The sequence below is a fragment of the Poromitra crassiceps genome (assembly GCF_964638095.1).
Source record: "Poromitra crassiceps genome assembly, chromosome: 18".
NCBI classification, from domain to species: Eukaryota; Metazoa; Chordata; class Actinopteri; order Beryciformes; family Melamphaidae; genus Poromitra; species Poromitra crassiceps.
Window position 1 is genome coordinate 22,778,330 of NC_139636.1, and position 16,357 is coordinate 22,794,686.

Genomic DNA, 16,357 nt, shown 5'->3' on the forward strand with positions numbered 1-16,357 from the left:
CAACTCGTCCCGATACTGTTTTAGAAAATCTTACTCATTTTTGTTTTTCTAAAGATCCGTGCTGTTCTCAACTTGCACTTTTCCACAAAAGACCATTGGCCGTGTCTCGAGAGCCTGTCTTGAGATTATATGTAGAGAGATATTTTTTTATACTTGCACTTTACAATTCAAAATCATTTGTATTTTTTTGCTTTGTGACGTTTTTTTCTCTCTCTCTCTCTCTCTCTTCCTTAACAAACGTTAATCAGTTTTACCTCTTGGCTGATTTGTTTCTGGACTTTTTTTGATCTGTTCTGCTTTCTTTTGTATGTAAGTTATGGAGAAATCTCTGCGTTTACATACTGCATTTCTACAGTCTTTAAATATGTAGCTGCTGCTGGCTCTCTTGATAAGGAGGATCAAAGCAAGCCCCTTGTTTGCTTAAAAACAGAATCTATGAATCTCTCAAGAAGACCAAATGAAGATGGAAAAAAGGACAAAGGAAGATGTTTGAAAGGGTTTTACCGAGGGAAACACTTATCGGAAGGAAAGTAGCTCACCGAAAGCTTTGTGTGAAGGAGACCCACACGCCTTGGTACCTGTGCGTCTCGCTCACTCATTGGAAAGGCTTTTACTTGAACTTACCATGGATGATGAATGTACCTCAAGTTAAGTTTTTCACTACTTTACCATGTAATCGTCACCACCACCAGACCCAACGACCCATCACCCCCTTAGCACTTATTCTTAGAGTAGTTTTAACTTAATTTATCAACATACCACTCTATTGGACATATCTGAATGTCCCTTAGTAGGCTACTGTTTAGTAGGCTACTGTACACCCAGATGAGCCCAAGGCCAAGCCACTGCCGCTGGTAACGCGGCATCGTAACGTGCCACAACTCTGCCTATCCATCTATCTATTATTATTATATATAAATTTGGCAATGTGCGCTCTGTTCTCTGTTCCGAGCCTAGGAATCGAGCGTGCGAGATGCCTAGTACAGTATATGAGTTTATCCACTAGATTTTAACCTCTCCCTAGCCTGCTGTTTTAAGTGCTTTTAATAGGCTGCTCATATTTGACTAGCACTCTCTGATATTGTGTTGATGTGTTCTTCGTGATCGCCAGAAGAGCTTCTAAAGAAAGCCTTGTTGACAACACTGCAGAGGCGGAAAGGAGATCTTGATCGGACGCGGGAGAGGAACGCGTTACCCCCCAAAATGCGATGGCGCTCTCATGTGTGTGAAATGCCTCTTGCAGCCTCCCTACATTGAACAAACCTCATGTTTAAGGTGACAGAAATGCAGTTCTCTATAGTAGCCACTTGGATAAGTCTTGATGAGTAGGTGACATTCTGCCCTTACATGTAACTCTCATTTATTCTTCCTCACACTCACTTCCATCACCTGATCAGTAGCATGAGAGAACAAGAGCATTTCTCAGAGTTGTGCTTTGAATCCTGACTGGAGGTTCTAAGCAGATGAGTTGAATTCTGAGTGGATGTTCTAAGCAGATGAGTTGAATTCTGAGTGGACGTTCTAAGCAGATGAGTTGAATTCTGACTGGACGTTCTAAGCAGATGAGTTGAATTCTGACTGGACGTTCTAAGCAGATGAGTTGAATTCTGACTGGATGTTCTAAGCAGATGAGATGTTTTTTTGTTTTCGAACAAAGGATGTGCTCATAGTCCAATACAGAAACGTTACTCATTGATTACATACTAGTTTGTTCACAATGCTCTTATTTGATTTCATAATACTTCACCCTCGCTCAGATCACGGCTATGCCTTCACCATATGGATTTATTGGGGAGCAGTAACAATACAGACTGTGTTGTCCCTTACTCAATGAATACCTTACCACTAATTGTGTAACTTACACGTTTACTGTACCAACACAAACACTCAGGTCTACTGAAGCTTATCAAATCACCAAATGTCTTAGTACAACGCAGTGTGTTGTGAACACATCAACGTCTTAATCTCTCCTAGAGCCGAATGTACAATGGGCAAACTGTGATTTCCTAATGGAGCCCTTTATGTAAAGAGCTTTTCTAGTTCCCATGCTTATGCTTTTATCCAAAGGCTGTGGTGCATTCATGTAGAAGTTTCAGGCAGAGTTTGGATGTATTATTCCTTCCCTCTACAGACTGACAAAAACATGACGCCACGTGCCTACAATATGTCCCACTCTGCAAACATGACGCCACGTGCCTACAGTGTGTCCCACTCTGAAATCTGGACAACAAACATGTCCAGATTATTGCAGTATCAGCAATGTACATATTACGATGACTGTGCCATTACAAGTGTTTGTCTCTTCTGTAAATCAGAGAACTTAGAACAACAAAGTTGCAATAAAGTTTACATTTTCTTACCATACTTCCTCTTGAGTCATTTAGTTCATGAATGTGTTATTTTATTGTATATTGGCAGTGCTCATAGCAGGGTGGCCTGAAGGGATGCTGGCTTTCAAGCGGAGGACCTGGGTTTAAAGTCCCTGTGTTTGCAAGCATTTCATCTGTTTAGTGTCCTTTAGGAAGACACTCAATCCAAAACCACGGGGGCCTTCTCCTTGTGTCAGTCCATGAGAGCCATATATCTGTAAACTGATGACTAACATCACTAATTCCACTTAAACCTAATAAAAGTTATTTATAGCGGCGGTGAGCACGCGGTGGGTGAGATTCTCAGGGGAATCACATTCGCCCCCCCAACCTCCGCCCCGCTTCTCTTCCTTACCTTCCTTCGTCGTCGCCACTTGGCTGACGTCCACATGGGGCCCCAGGCCCCCCCGCTCCTTTAGCGCAGCTAGACAGGTGCAGCCGGCCGCAGACACGGTTCCTCCGAGCCGAGCGCCGTGCTCGCCCTCTCCTTTTACACCCGCGCCGTGCCCACTTAGATTCATATGGCACTTTTTTAAAATCTGGGCACAGTTCTCAGCCCGATAAAATGCACAAGACATTCTAGTGTGGCACCAGGGTTTGTGAGGTGATGAAGTTAAGATGTCAGTGGATTTTGCTTCATAGCAGCAGTGTGGAGGGGAAATGAAGTTGTGTCGTTTTGGGATTGGAACCTTAAATGACCTTCATCACGTTACTTTCTCCTGCATTTTCTTTTTTTATGCAGGAGATTAGCAGTATGGCACATATGATGACGATTCCTAATTTGTATGTGTGTGCGCATAATACTGTGGTTTGATATGAATTTATTTTCTCTTTTCTTTCCGACATTATACTTTGTGAGGTCCATCGAAATGTTAATTCCCGGCACGATAACAGAAATCCTTCCAGTCATTGTGGTGAAAGACATCCATCCTTAAGACTAACATTTAGCAGCCGGACACAGCGGTTCAGTTCCTTTCTTTCCTTTCTCACTGAATCAATATAGTCAATTAGGTAGGGGCATAACAGAACCCCCTTATGTAAGTTGTCCAACGGTGCAGGAAAAATAAATTGTCCTGCCAGAACCCAAATCAAGAATGACATGAACGATCTACACACAGTAGCTGCAATGAGAACAATGTTCTTCTCCTCTATAGCAGCAAACGCTGATGACCAGGGGACGAAACGAGAACATCCCTGCTCCTGCGTGAATGAACAGCTTATAAAATAGGATAGGCAACATTGGCTCCCCACTTTCTGCGAGGGTGTTGTGGAGCGAGGAGACCATGAATTAAAGCGGTGACAAGCAGAGGCCGGAGACCTCTCCCAAAGTCTACTTTTAGAAAGTGCAAGTCAAGGTTTTAGGTTTCAGTGTCTGCTGTTGAGTGAATGGCTTTTCCAGCTTCCCAATTAGATGCACAATTTAAAGGCTTGTTGTCCAGCAGCCAACTGGTTTGGAGGTCTGTTTTGTGTCGGTCTTGTGTTTTGGACAAATATAAATATGTATAAATATACATGAGAAGCCAGGAAACACAAGACTTGTGATAGAGACATCTAAAAAATAAAACATTATACTGTACAAAGGGCTGTCTTTGAAAGCGATCCTTTTTCTCCAGCGACCAAACTGCAGGTTCTCAGAGCTGATGCAGACCTCAGGAATGCAGCCTTGAAATGTTAGCCCGTTAACGGAAGCCTAGGGAAGGGTGACACCGGGTGCCATTGTGGACGGGTGTGTGTGTGTGTGTGTGTGAGAGAGAACGATGGAGTGTGTGTGTGTGTGTGTGTGTGTGAGAGAACGATGGAGTGTGTGTGTGTGTGTGTGTGTGCACATGCAGCCGAGGGCAGCTAGAGGGAAACTGTCACATGTAATCACTTCCTGCCTCTGCCCTCCTTGGAAATCTGTCACCTCGCGACGCCTTTAAACGTCTCCCGTTTAATTTGAGTCCATAGCCCCCGGACTGGCCGCGCCGAGGAACGTATTAATACCCCCAGAGACGGAACTCTCGGCTCCTCGGTGCGGTCCATCTGAGCCCAGCCACCTGGCGGGCTGGGCTGTGCTCTGGCCAGCTTCCCCCGGAGAAGTAAACACGGACCCAAGGAAAGGAAGGATCCCGTTTTCACACCGGACTCATTTCAGGAGGTTTTTAAAGTGTTAGAAAAGGGTCTGGCAGACGAGACGCAGCTGTGGCACACTCACTCAAGACGTCACCTTGAGGTGAGGATGAAGGTCATCTTTCACCTGTAGTCTCAGCGATTCTTAGGCGGGTGAAGTTTGGTTACATGGGCCTAGTGGTTGGAGAAAATGTGTCATATAACTAAAGGTCACTGATCTTCAGGGCAGTTGATGTCACCAGAAGCTGTCTGCTGTTTTCTCAATGGTCACAATCAAGCTCATGTTTGGTTTTGGTTCAACCCTCCCCATATTAAATTATGATATAAAAAAATAAAAAAATAGATCAATATGCAAATAAGATATTACATACTTAGAGCCAGTACAGCTGTCTGACATTCACTTTTATTGTGTTAAAACTTGTTTTGGTATATAAGCTGCTTGTCTTTTTACACATCTTTAAATTAAAGGCAAACATATACAGCTTCATCTTGAAAACCATGCAGCAGCGTACACATGAGGTCTACCGAGATAAAAAGTCATACAACTACAACGTGTCATTGTCAAAATCTGCGATAACAAAACTAAATGCCATGTCAATAAAAGAGGAATCAAACAAATATTTTTGTGTGTGTTTCACTGCTTAACCCATTGATACCCGATGCAGCATTTGTGTGTGTATCCCTTTAAGACCGGTCTTAAAGGGATACACACACAAATGTGGGATATACACACAAATGCTGCATCAGGTATCAATGGGTTAAATCAGCAAACAATTTAACTTAACTTAGTGCTCATCATATGCTGCACTCAGCTGGTAAATATGCACAGTTTTCAATGTGTGAATAAAGAGGTTATCACATGGGGGAAAAATAAATAATATGCTGTACTGACAAGAGAACATAACACAAGAAACAGGATTGCGTTCCTAAGCATGAGAGCCCTTCTGTGTATCTGCACTACACGTAGCCTATTCCTAAACATCACTGTCCATCGCTTTGTCTGATTCCCAGACCTTGAAATGTTATAAGTTGTCTAACACAGAATGACGCAAGTGAAACAGTGATTTCCTACGGTTGGGATACAACAACCCACCAAACAGTTAAGCATCTTATCTGACCAGGGCAATAACAATAGCTGCAACACCACTATGCTGAAAGTGATATTTGACCTCTTGACAGTCATAAAAGTTTACAAGGCCGATATGAAGCCAAGACCGACGGATCAAATCATAGCGATCCAACAAAAGGCTACCAAGGTAGTTAGGAATCAGTTTGTCCGAGCTGAAGGACCAGTCATGGAGTGCACAACATTGTGAAAGTACAGTGAGCCCGCCCCTTTTCAACATGCTCAAACACTACAGCAAATAGTCACCATTGGCCACACTTTGCATCAGTCAAAGTCATCACATGGTGCAAGTGAGATCATCCTGGGAAACATACCCTGTCCTGTGCTGCAACAGGGAAGTCAACGCTCCACTGTGAAATGGCTCACTGCTGTCACATGGCATCGGATTGCATCTCAACTTCATGTACCGTTGCACGGGTACATGCCAACATAAGCACATATCTTGCAATGCTGCAGCCAGCACCCTAGAATACTAGGCCAAGTTAATAAAACCTGAGTATGGAAACGACAAAAACAACACACAAATACGATCTCCCCATATCGCTATGTCATAAAAACACAGCAGCTAAAAAGAACAATCTGGCTGTACACATGACCGTCAGAAAGGCAATGGGGATCCATTCTTCAGACTGAACTGCTAGGATCAGGACTCTGGCTTCTGCACTGGTGTCCAACAATCTTCCCAGAATAAAGCAGCGCTGATCCAGGGTCACTTTTCCAGATCAGCACCAACCACCTCAATTAGACCTGAACAAGTGAAACCTTCAGCTTCTACTCAGACAGGCTTCATTAGACACCAGACACTATCAGAGTTGGTAAATGTCTCAACTGAACCACACGAAATTAAAAGAAACCAAAACAATATTAGACTTGTTGAAATAATTTTGCCGTCTCGCCCATTTCCACAAGACCGAGCTACTCTGACCTTGAAGACTGGGGTAAAAAAAAAAAAAAAAAGATTCAAGTGATAAAAACGAAAACACATGATGTTCACATCCATGTTGTGATATTGTGTCGGATGGACTAACTGGGACAAAACCTAGTCAAAAAACCTGCAGCATTTCTCAACCCAAGCTGAAATATTGATGCAGATAATGCCGGATATTGAACATTCAACTCTTCAGCCTCAGCTCATCTCACAGACTGTGCTAATGTGGACTTGATCTCAAACTTGCAGTACTTGAGTGGCACCAATTTTCTCCTCCCTTTCTGTCCTTTGACATTAGTGGGTCACTAAGGCACTGGTGCATACAGTCTTGTAGATAAAGATTTTGATCTGCGCACTGCCCGTGCCAAATTCCACCAGAATCTCACATTGCCCATATATACATACACATGTAGCCCTCACAACAATAAAACAAAATTACAGTCATGTTTCCAAATACATCTCAATCAACATCATTTCTTTAACATGAATTAACTTAAAATAAAACCCAATATTATTACTTTTTTCTGTACAAGCTTCAGGAAGAATATATCTTTTGTTACAAACTTTCTTATGCTTTTTCCGCACAGGAAGAGGGCAGTCACTTGGCTTTTTTGTCAAGCTCGAAGAGATCCAGAATTTCCAGCATGGCCTTTCTGATGTTGCCGCCAAAACGGTGGGAGTCCTACCACGAGGCAAAAAAGAAAAGAGGAAAGAAAAGAGAGAGAAAAAAGAAAAGGGGATGAAAAAGAGTCAGAGGAAAAACAACAAAGGAGAAACTGAATTGTCTGCAGGAAGGGAAGCCAAGTGAACTTACGGATTCTGGGCTTGAGTGTTTGCTAGAGATGTGGAAGTTGATGAGGTTCTCACCAACAATGATGTAGGACACACCATAACCATCATCAGACACCTGGTGGACACAAAAAGAGAGCAGGCAGAATAAGTTGTTATTCCAAATTCTGTACAAAAAAAACAAAACAAAAAAAGCTGCATTCTGAACAAACTGTAGACCTGAAACTGAGGTATGAGTGATACAGGAATAGAGATAAACAAGATAAACGCATGACTGACCTCTCAAAACTATTCAGGATTAAAGGTTTAAAATAGTTTGGATGATTTGATGTGAGGCTACAGGCTACAGCACTTCCTGACCCAAACGGCGTGCTGCGGCGTAATACAGTGCGCGGCATGAATAAGAAAATCATACGGTTGATAAGATGCAGGACCGAGGGAATGGGCCATTTTTACGGCAAGTACACACACTCCACAGCAGTACATTGCTTTGCTTCCATGCTGGGACTGCTCTCTGTTCCTACAAACTGCGGCCGCGTCAAGCCAACCACAATTTACTGTAGGTAATGCACTGACCAGTGTTGTAGTCAAGTCACATGCCTCGCCGGCAGAGGCATACAAATCATTCCTGAGCATGAATATGAAGCATTCTGATATGGACAACTCACTGGACCAAAGCCGCCACCGGTGGACACGTACTCAGGGTGTTTGATCAGGTCAAACAGCGCAACCTGTTGCAGCGGGGTCTGACTGGTAGACAGCCTCCAGGGCTCAGACAGGACCTAGACATGAAGATAACATGCAGCACTTTAATCAGTAGTCTCAACTAGACTAGAATGGCATGTACACACAATGTCAAACATACTGTAAATGCTAAGTGCAAGAATGAGCATTATTCATGCAGATCCAGTTGCTGCCCACTTGGGGGCACTGCCCCACAACTAAAAACGGCCATAGAAAGTCCCAAACACAAGTGGCCTCCTAAACCCTTGATCAGCTTTAATTCAGCTTTTGCAATACTTGCGCTGCCTCAAGTAGGATAAAATGACCTACTTATTTTGTATGATAAATGTTTTTTCTTTTTCATTTGTGTGCGTGTACATGACATAATGTAATTTGTATCAAGTCAAAATAGATTTGGTCAGATACCAAACATGCTGTGTAAACCATGGTCAGGTCTGCACTGACTAAAAAGGACAAGAGTGCACATTGGTGGTGCAAATGACAAAACCAGGTATGACAGTATATCAACAGAACTCCCAGGAGCACTTGCAACAGCAGCTCATACCTGCTTGAGGAAGGGAGATTCCTCTCCCAGGTATTTGGAAACCACGTAGAGACAGAAGAGGTGGCGGTCGATGCCTTGCCCTGTCATGGCGAGGCGGTACATGTCCTGGTGCTTTTCTGCTGCCATTTTCAGCAACTTAATACGCTCTTCTGTCTGGATTGAGAGGACAGAGATGAGAAAACAAAGAGATGAGAGTGAGACAAAGATGACAGACGAGAAGGGGTAGATGGAGAGAGACGCAACAAGAAAAAAAGAATGGACAAATATAAGGATTTGTGTAGCTATTTTAGGCAGCAATGCTTTGCTTCGAGTTGTACCATCATGGATAAGGTCTGCATATGAGACTACAGTAAGCAGAGGTGTGAGCTGTGTTCAGCATTACCGTATCATCTCTGATCATGGAGCGGACAAAGGCACAGGTCTCCATGGTGCAGGAGCGCACCGTTTCTGTTCGGCCCTCACGGAACAGACGGGTCATGGAGGCTTCGTATGTCAGGCAGAACTTCCCTTTGTCCTGTTCAAAACAAATCATTCAGCAGACCTTAACCACCAATACATACACAGGACATCTACAGCATATATAAGGCAGAGCCACAGCTCCCTGACACTACATCTAACAAAATATTCCTGTGATATGAATGATGTCAGATAGAAAAACTTTAACCCAAAGAAGTGTCGATATTTCGGTGGCTGACACGATTATCATGAGATTGTATTGTATTAATAAGCGTTGTTTTGCTCCCAAGCCAGTGAGCTGCATTGACTTACCCTGTAGGCCTGTAATGGGCCAGCTGCAGAGCCAGTGAGCTGGATTGACTTACCCTGTAATGGGCCAGCTGCAGAGCGATTTGGATGAAAGCATCGGGGCTGGTGCGGCACTTCTTAATCAGACCCTTGCCAAACTCACTGAAGGGGAAGATGTGAGAGTCCACATCGTCAGCCAAATTCCTGGCGAGTGTCAGAGAGCTCTGGATGACCTCCTGACACTAGGGAAGTAGCAGAGCCATATGTTATAGATCATTACATTGTGTTTAATTAAGAGCAGTTAGAATACAAACTGATACCAGTGGCGTGATTCATTTTCAATTAAACTAACATGTCACTTACTGTATTGGCACTTTTTGAATTTCAAATATATAGCACTTACAATTCTTCCACTACACACATCTGTGGTGTGTATTGTCATTCAAAGACATAAAGTCTACATCTTTGAAACCACACAATACACACAACAGTGGTGCATGCACATGGTTAAAGCGACCAGCAGAGGGCAGTAAAGGTCTATGAATACCAAAGCTCAGTCTTAACATTTTGGTGCCTTACCTCAGCGGGGATGTCCCACTGCAGCTTCTGAGGACCAGGCAGGTTGGGGTGGGGCTCCCCGCAGCAGTGGCCCTCCTCAGTATACCCCAGTTTAACAGGGTCACTGGAAAGCACATGCTGCGGCGCAGAGAGAAGAGTTTCAACACGGCTAAAACGGAATTTAAACTAAAATAGAAGATATACATTAATTCAGAAATTCATTTTTCTTGAACAATCATGTCTTAAAAAAACATTTGATTGGTAAACATGTAAACCATGAGTAGATCTGGCATTAAGGCACTACAATATGGGCCCCCACAAAGCGTGCAGAAGATTGTCGTGTGACCAGTGGCGGTTGGAAGAAGTTGGCCCCCGGGCGATTCACTGCAGCTGACCCACCACTTCTGGCCTGGCCATGGAGGACGAGCCAGGATGGGTCAAACAAATTTCACGGCGCCGCCAATTGCGTGTGTGTGTGTGTACTGGCTGCCGTGCACGTGTGTGCATGTGTGATGTGTCGGTGTGACAAAATAAAGACGGGGTTTGTCCTTCCAGTTTCTTTCTTTCTTTCTTTCTACTGACTGATTTATTAGACGAAAAGTACACACCTCCCAGAGATGCCCAATGATCGGAGCATCTGCCCAGGAATGCTCTGCATTCAGTCCCATGGTGCCGTTCTTGAAGACTATGAGGTTGAAGGATTTATCAAACCACCTTAAGAAGAAAAAATAAACGCATTCAGTATATTTGTAGATGATTTTTGTGCCATACACTACTAAAAGAATGAATAAAATGAATAAAGTTCATCTTAACCACTGTCGTCTAAACAAACGCACCTGTCGTAGCACTTTCCATGGAGGAGGGACTTGGCGTAGCTGTCCAGAGACTTGACTGGGTTGGCCGACTCAAAACGCTGCTCAGTGTCATCCAGGGTTACAAAGAAGGCCGCCTTCTCAATGGTGTCCAGAGACTGCTTGTTCTTACCATTGCTGAAGTAGGTATCCCGAGCATTGGCCCATGGGGTCCTGCGAGGGGCAGCAGAGTTCACAAAACAGCACATTTCAAATGGAAAGTACAGACAACTGCGTGATGCGGAGCAGACATGACAGCATACCGCAGGTGTGGGCTCTATATGTGGGCTCAACATACATCTGTTACAGAAATTCTTCTATTTAGTTTTTAACCTTCTGAACTCCTTTGTCTGCTAAGAACTGCCCACATCAAATTCTAATTCTGCCCTAGAAAGCTATTGCTGCATCGCTCCTAACTCCAGGCCTTCTTTCAAGCCTACACTCCAGTTGCTCTGACTGCAACTACCAGGTGCAGAGCTCTTCTATTCTTGTATAGTTCTGGTGATTGTGGAGATGGTTGTGGACTACAGAAGGAACGCAGCCCCACCTTCCCCCGATCACCCTGGGTGACTCCCCCAGTCAACACTGTGGAGTCCTTTCGCTTCCTGGGAACCATCATCAGCCAGGACCTGAAATGGGAGCTGAAGATCAGAGCTCTCGCCAAGAAGGCACAACAGAGGATGTACTTTCTTCAGTGGCTCAGGAAGTTCAAGGTGCCAGTTAAGGCAACGTTGGTAGTGGCACTTTTCTACACCTCCATCGTCGAGTCCATTCTCACCTCCTCCATCACCGTCTGGTGTGCTGCTGCTGCCCACAAGGACATCTCCAGACTGCAACGCATCGTTCACCGTGCTGTAAAGGTGGTTGGCTGCAGCCTGCCATCCCTTCAGGACCTACACACTGCCAGGACGCTGAAGCGGTCTCGGAAAATCATGGTCGACCCCTTCCCCCGGTCGTAAACTCTTTAATGGTCAGGCTCTCCCCCTTAGCAGAAGGCTCATGTCTGGCGGTAGCAGAACCTCCATCCGGCTCTTCAACGAGACTCAAAAGCCCTCACAAATCAGGACTTTATCACTCCGCCCCCCCCCCCCCCCCACCCCTGATGCCCCCCGAGCACAGCTGGCTTAGTAACAGGCCGCGGTCCCCCCCACAGACATGATCCTACCCCACCACCATGCCCCCCATCGTATGTCACTTTAAAGCACTTTCTATTTTGCACTTTATAATTTGTGATTGTTTTTCTGTATTGCTTTGTCTTCCACTATTGATGTGACTGCTGTGCTGCAAACTTGCACCGAGTCAAATTCCTTGTTTGTAATCTGATTACTCACTGTGGCCATAGAGTACCGCAATCGCCGCCATTTGGTTCTTCAGTGGAAAGGTCTATGGGGTTTTAGAATGGGAATTTCACTTAAATGCATAAAATAAGGTCTGTGGTTAACAAAAGTTTATGGGAACGCGGATTTGGGTTCAGCAGGATACTCTTCACAAACGTGAATAACTTTTATGCCTTTTAACTCTCGTAACGGACAAGCCCGTCTTTTATTGTCACACGAACACCACAATACATGCATGCGGCCACAACACACTCATGCTGACGGTGGCCGGTGAAAAGTGTCCTCTGCATTTAACCCATCCAGGCATGTCCTTTCCTCCGGGGGGCAGGCCAGGAGCAGTGGTCGCTTTCTCGTACAGCGCCCGGGGACCAACTTCGGATGTTGTCGTCACTGGTCGGATGACGATGACGATCTGATCTTCTGCATGTTTTTAGTGGGGGGGTTATAAACGGAGGAACCCCCTGGGGGGAGCACGGGGAGAACATGCAAACTCCACACAGAGAGAAAGGCCCTTAAGACGAGATAACCCACCTGGGCAGTAGGCACTGAAGATATGGGGGGGAACACAACCACAGTGCCCACAATGTCCCAGGTGAGAATCGAACTCAGGACCTTCTGACTGTTTTCTAAAAATCACGTTTTAAAACAACGCATTTACGTTCCAAAAGTCATGAAATTTATTCACGTTTGTGAAGATTATCATGCTGAACCCAGATTTGCGTTCCATAAACTTTTGTTAACCACATACCTTACTTTATGCATTTAAGCAAAACCCCCATGTTAAATCCCCATAGACTTTTCCTCTCAAGAACCCGGAAGTATACTTCCGGACTCATTCCTGCGGCTCTCTATTAAGGTGAATCTTGATCTTGATTGATTGAACCAACCGCCCCCACCTTCACTGACTGAAGACTCCTACATTCAAACTACAGTACACACCCATCTCATCTCCATCTATGTCTAACTATCCTTTGTCTCTGCAATCAGTACTTACACAGGATCTATCATAACTATTTTGCTTATTCTCTAGTTCTAGAAATGTTTCTCTCTTACTAGCCTACTTGTAGCCTTCCATGCCGCTCTGACCAACAGTGTCAAGTAAAAGCCTAAAGAGTAAAATACGAACCCAGGACCTTCTAGCTGTGAGGCGACAGCGCTACTACCACTGCGCCACCGTGCCCCCAAAAATACAATGTATTAACTCAGAAATACACTCACAGTCACTGCAGCAAATGTTCATCTACACCGATTTCATCGCTTCCTATAAGTGGTCTGGCTACATTAATCGTTCCAACGAAAAATCAGTGGTGGAAAATGTGTGACATGAGTTGCAGTTGAGTCTGTAATGGCACGCACCTCTCCCCTGCAGTGAGCGCGGCTAGTGCCTGCTCCCCTGGCATGGGCTCAGACTCGTCGGTCAGGATCCTCTCCATCTGCTGCTCGATCTCCCGTGGCAACAGCAGCCGCCCGTCATAGAACATCCACACCTTGAAGAAGCGCCCCTTGTGGTACACAGCAATGTGCTTACTCTCATTCACGTGCTGAAGGGTGTCTGGGGGCGGGAGGCGGGGCACCGATGGTAAGGACAGAGAGAACAAGCAAACGGAGGACAAAGGGAGAAGTGCAGGGCAGAGGTGTGAGGAAGAGTACATTTTTCAGTTGTTGTGTGCATGTATCCCAGTACAGCTTAGAATTCAAACACAATGTCATTAAATTGTGTTACTTATTGTTTTCTAAACAGAGTGAGAAGGAGAGCAGGACGTATGGATGTCACAGCATTTCATACCAGAATCTATAGAGAACCAAAGTCCCTCTCCTTCCTGTCAGGCCCTATGCCAACCAGCCGCGGGCAAAAACAGAGAATGGTGGTGAATGCAGGCGAGAGACAATCGTTTCTGGATCCCGTTTGAATTGTTCCATGAGGTACACATAATGTTAGTCAATTTAAAAGATAACTTTGCAAGTCAAGAAAGTCGCAGTTTGTCGTAAAACTGTTACACTATAAGTTAGAAATCAGAAAGACTACACACAACCAGTCACGTAAGTGACATCTCTCCCGCCAGACCATGCTGGTGTTGGTGATGTACATTGTGTTGGAATTTTTCCATATATCATATATCCTTTCACATATCATGTGGCATTATGTTATGCTTTCATAATCATGCAGCACTGGTTCTCAATCTCTTGTGATTGGTTGTCAACTTGTCAACATAAACCTTTTATCTTTGGAAAGTCAACATCCTCGAGTCTTCTTTATTGTGAATTAATACATTTCCGTCACATAGAGGCCATTTACACCTGGCGCTAACATGCGTTTTCTGTGATCAGATTGCAATCAGATTGTATTTTATCACTTCAGCCTTATTCCATTTACACCTGGCGTTAACATGCATTTTCTGCAATCTGATTGCAATCAGATTGCAGAAATGGTTGTCCTTTCAATCCGCATAAAGTTGCTGTATCCAGATTGAGAGGACACATTGCATTTACACCTGTGTTCAATGTGTACACAATGCATCCCTGACCACCTCCCGAGGTGGTTTGGCCGATCAGATTGCAATCCTTCTTCAATGCGTTTTGGGGGTGTTTACACCTGGCATTTCAAGTGATAAAACACAATCTGATTGCAATCTGATCACAGAAAACGCATGCTAGCGCCAGGTGTAAATGGCCTCATATATTGTGTGAGATGAGACTGAGAGATGTAGTTGATTGAGCGGTTTCATACTAAACTAAACGTTACGATTCACGACAAACTGCGACTTTCTTGACATGCAGCATTATCTTTTAAATTGACAAAATGTACATGTGGACTTCATGGCACAATTCAAACGGCATCAGTAAATGTATTGTCTCTCGCCATTCCCCACAATTCATCGTTTTTTCGCGGCGGGTTTGTAGCTGAAGCAGGAAGTAGGTGGTCACTTTGGCCCTATTCATAGCTTTCAAGGGGCGTTACGTGCTGCCGGGAACGCCCACCTGGCGGTCAAAAAAAAACCTGTTCATTCCGTTGCCTGCGAGTCGACTCACGCTGTTTGTTCAGCCAAAGTGCCGCATAGCCTACCTGTTGTGCTATCGGTTGCACTAAACCGACGAGGAGACACGCCTGGCTTGTGCTTTTACAGAATGCCGTCGGAGAAAGAAAACTCAGACAGGAGGAGGTTGTGGATTTGTGCGATTAGACGTGGTTCAGTCGCTGGGGAGGGCAAATGGCTACCATCAAAGTACACACGTCTTTGCGGCCAACATTTCATCAAAGGTAAGCTCAAGTAACGTTAATGGGGTATTTTAATCATTATTGTAACGTTACTGGAGCTTACCTTTGAGGAAATGTTGGCCGCAAAGACGTGTGTACAAACGGCTGAACAAACACTGCGTGAGAACCTAGTCGACTTGGCTGGCAGCGAATGAACAAGTTTGTTTTTTGACCGCCAGGTGGGCGTTCCCGGCAGCACGTAACGCCCCTTGAAAGCTATGAATATGTATGTGTTAATAAATAAGATTTCTTTGTGTCAGTAGTGAAATTCTGTGATATCCACAACATCAGATTTAGTAACAACAGTATATTTTTATGAGAGCTGATTCTTTTATTCAAGTGAATATCCATCACCTTTTCAAATGATATGCATTTGAATAAGAAAATACTTAATTCAATTAGCTATTTAATGGGAAAGAATATCCAATCCACAATCTAAAGCAGCTTGAAATGGGAAGGACAGGAGGTGAGATGAAAAGGGAAAGTACTCTGGGAATGGGATAGTGGTTTGGGAACATACTGTAATGAGTAGAGAGGCAGGAGTCCAAATGTTTGTTTGAGCAGCACCACTCACACGAGAATCCAATTCAAAGCTTGGTTTACACTACGTGAATCAGTGTTATTTTTGTTAAAATATCAGAAGATTTTGTGTTCAAGTGTTCAAACAAACACTGACCCAGTTACAGACAAGACAAGGGAGAGGACACCGTCACCTACGCTGTGGAAATATTGTCACCCCAAGTACAACAACCTGGCATCCAGGTAATCTTTAGCCTACTGTGCATCTTCTTACTGTAAGGACACCTTCAGCAATGTAGCTTCCTCTGGAATGTGAATAAGCCCACTGAGTATAGAGATTCAGAGACATTATGACTGGCTGAGTATAGAGATTCAAAGACATTATGCAGTGTTTCCCCTACTATTCTACAGGCCTGGCGGGCCTGCCATGCCAACGGCGCCCCCGCCAGGCCAGAAAAGAAATTGCAAAAAAAAAAGATTCCC

At 44.4% G+C, this 16,357-nt stretch overlaps 1 protein-coding gene across 3 annotated transcripts in view; it reads right to left on the reverse strand.

Moving 5' to 3' along the window:
* Positions 1-4,868: 4,868 nt before the first annotated feature.
* Positions 4,869-16,357, reverse strand: part of cpt1ab (carnitine palmitoyltransferase 1Ab (liver)) — a 34,576-nt gene continuing 23,087 nt past the window's right edge. For all 3 annotated transcript variants that reach the window (XM_083654982.1, XM_083654983.1, XM_083654981.1), the window contains exons 10-19: positions 13,456-13,651; positions 10,748-10,936; positions 10,520-10,625; positions 9,933-10,049; positions 9,431-9,595; positions 8,992-9,123; positions 8,610-8,762; positions 7,990-8,103; positions 7,347-7,439; positions 4,869-7,214 (exon numbers count right to left, since the gene is read on the reverse strand). In XM_083654982.1, the coding sequence (XP_083511108.1) occupies positions 7,131-7,214; positions 7,347-7,439; positions 7,990-8,103; positions 8,610-8,762; positions 8,992-9,123; positions 9,431-9,595; positions 9,933-10,049; positions 10,520-10,625; positions 10,748-10,936; positions 13,456-13,651 (1,349 nt within the window). In that variant the 3' untranslated portion in view covers positions 4,869-7,130. The remainder of the gene's footprint in view (positions 7,215-7,346; positions 7,440-7,989; positions 8,104-8,609; positions 8,763-8,991; positions 9,124-9,430; positions 9,596-9,932; positions 10,050-10,519; positions 10,626-10,747; positions 10,937-13,455; positions 13,652-16,357) is intronic.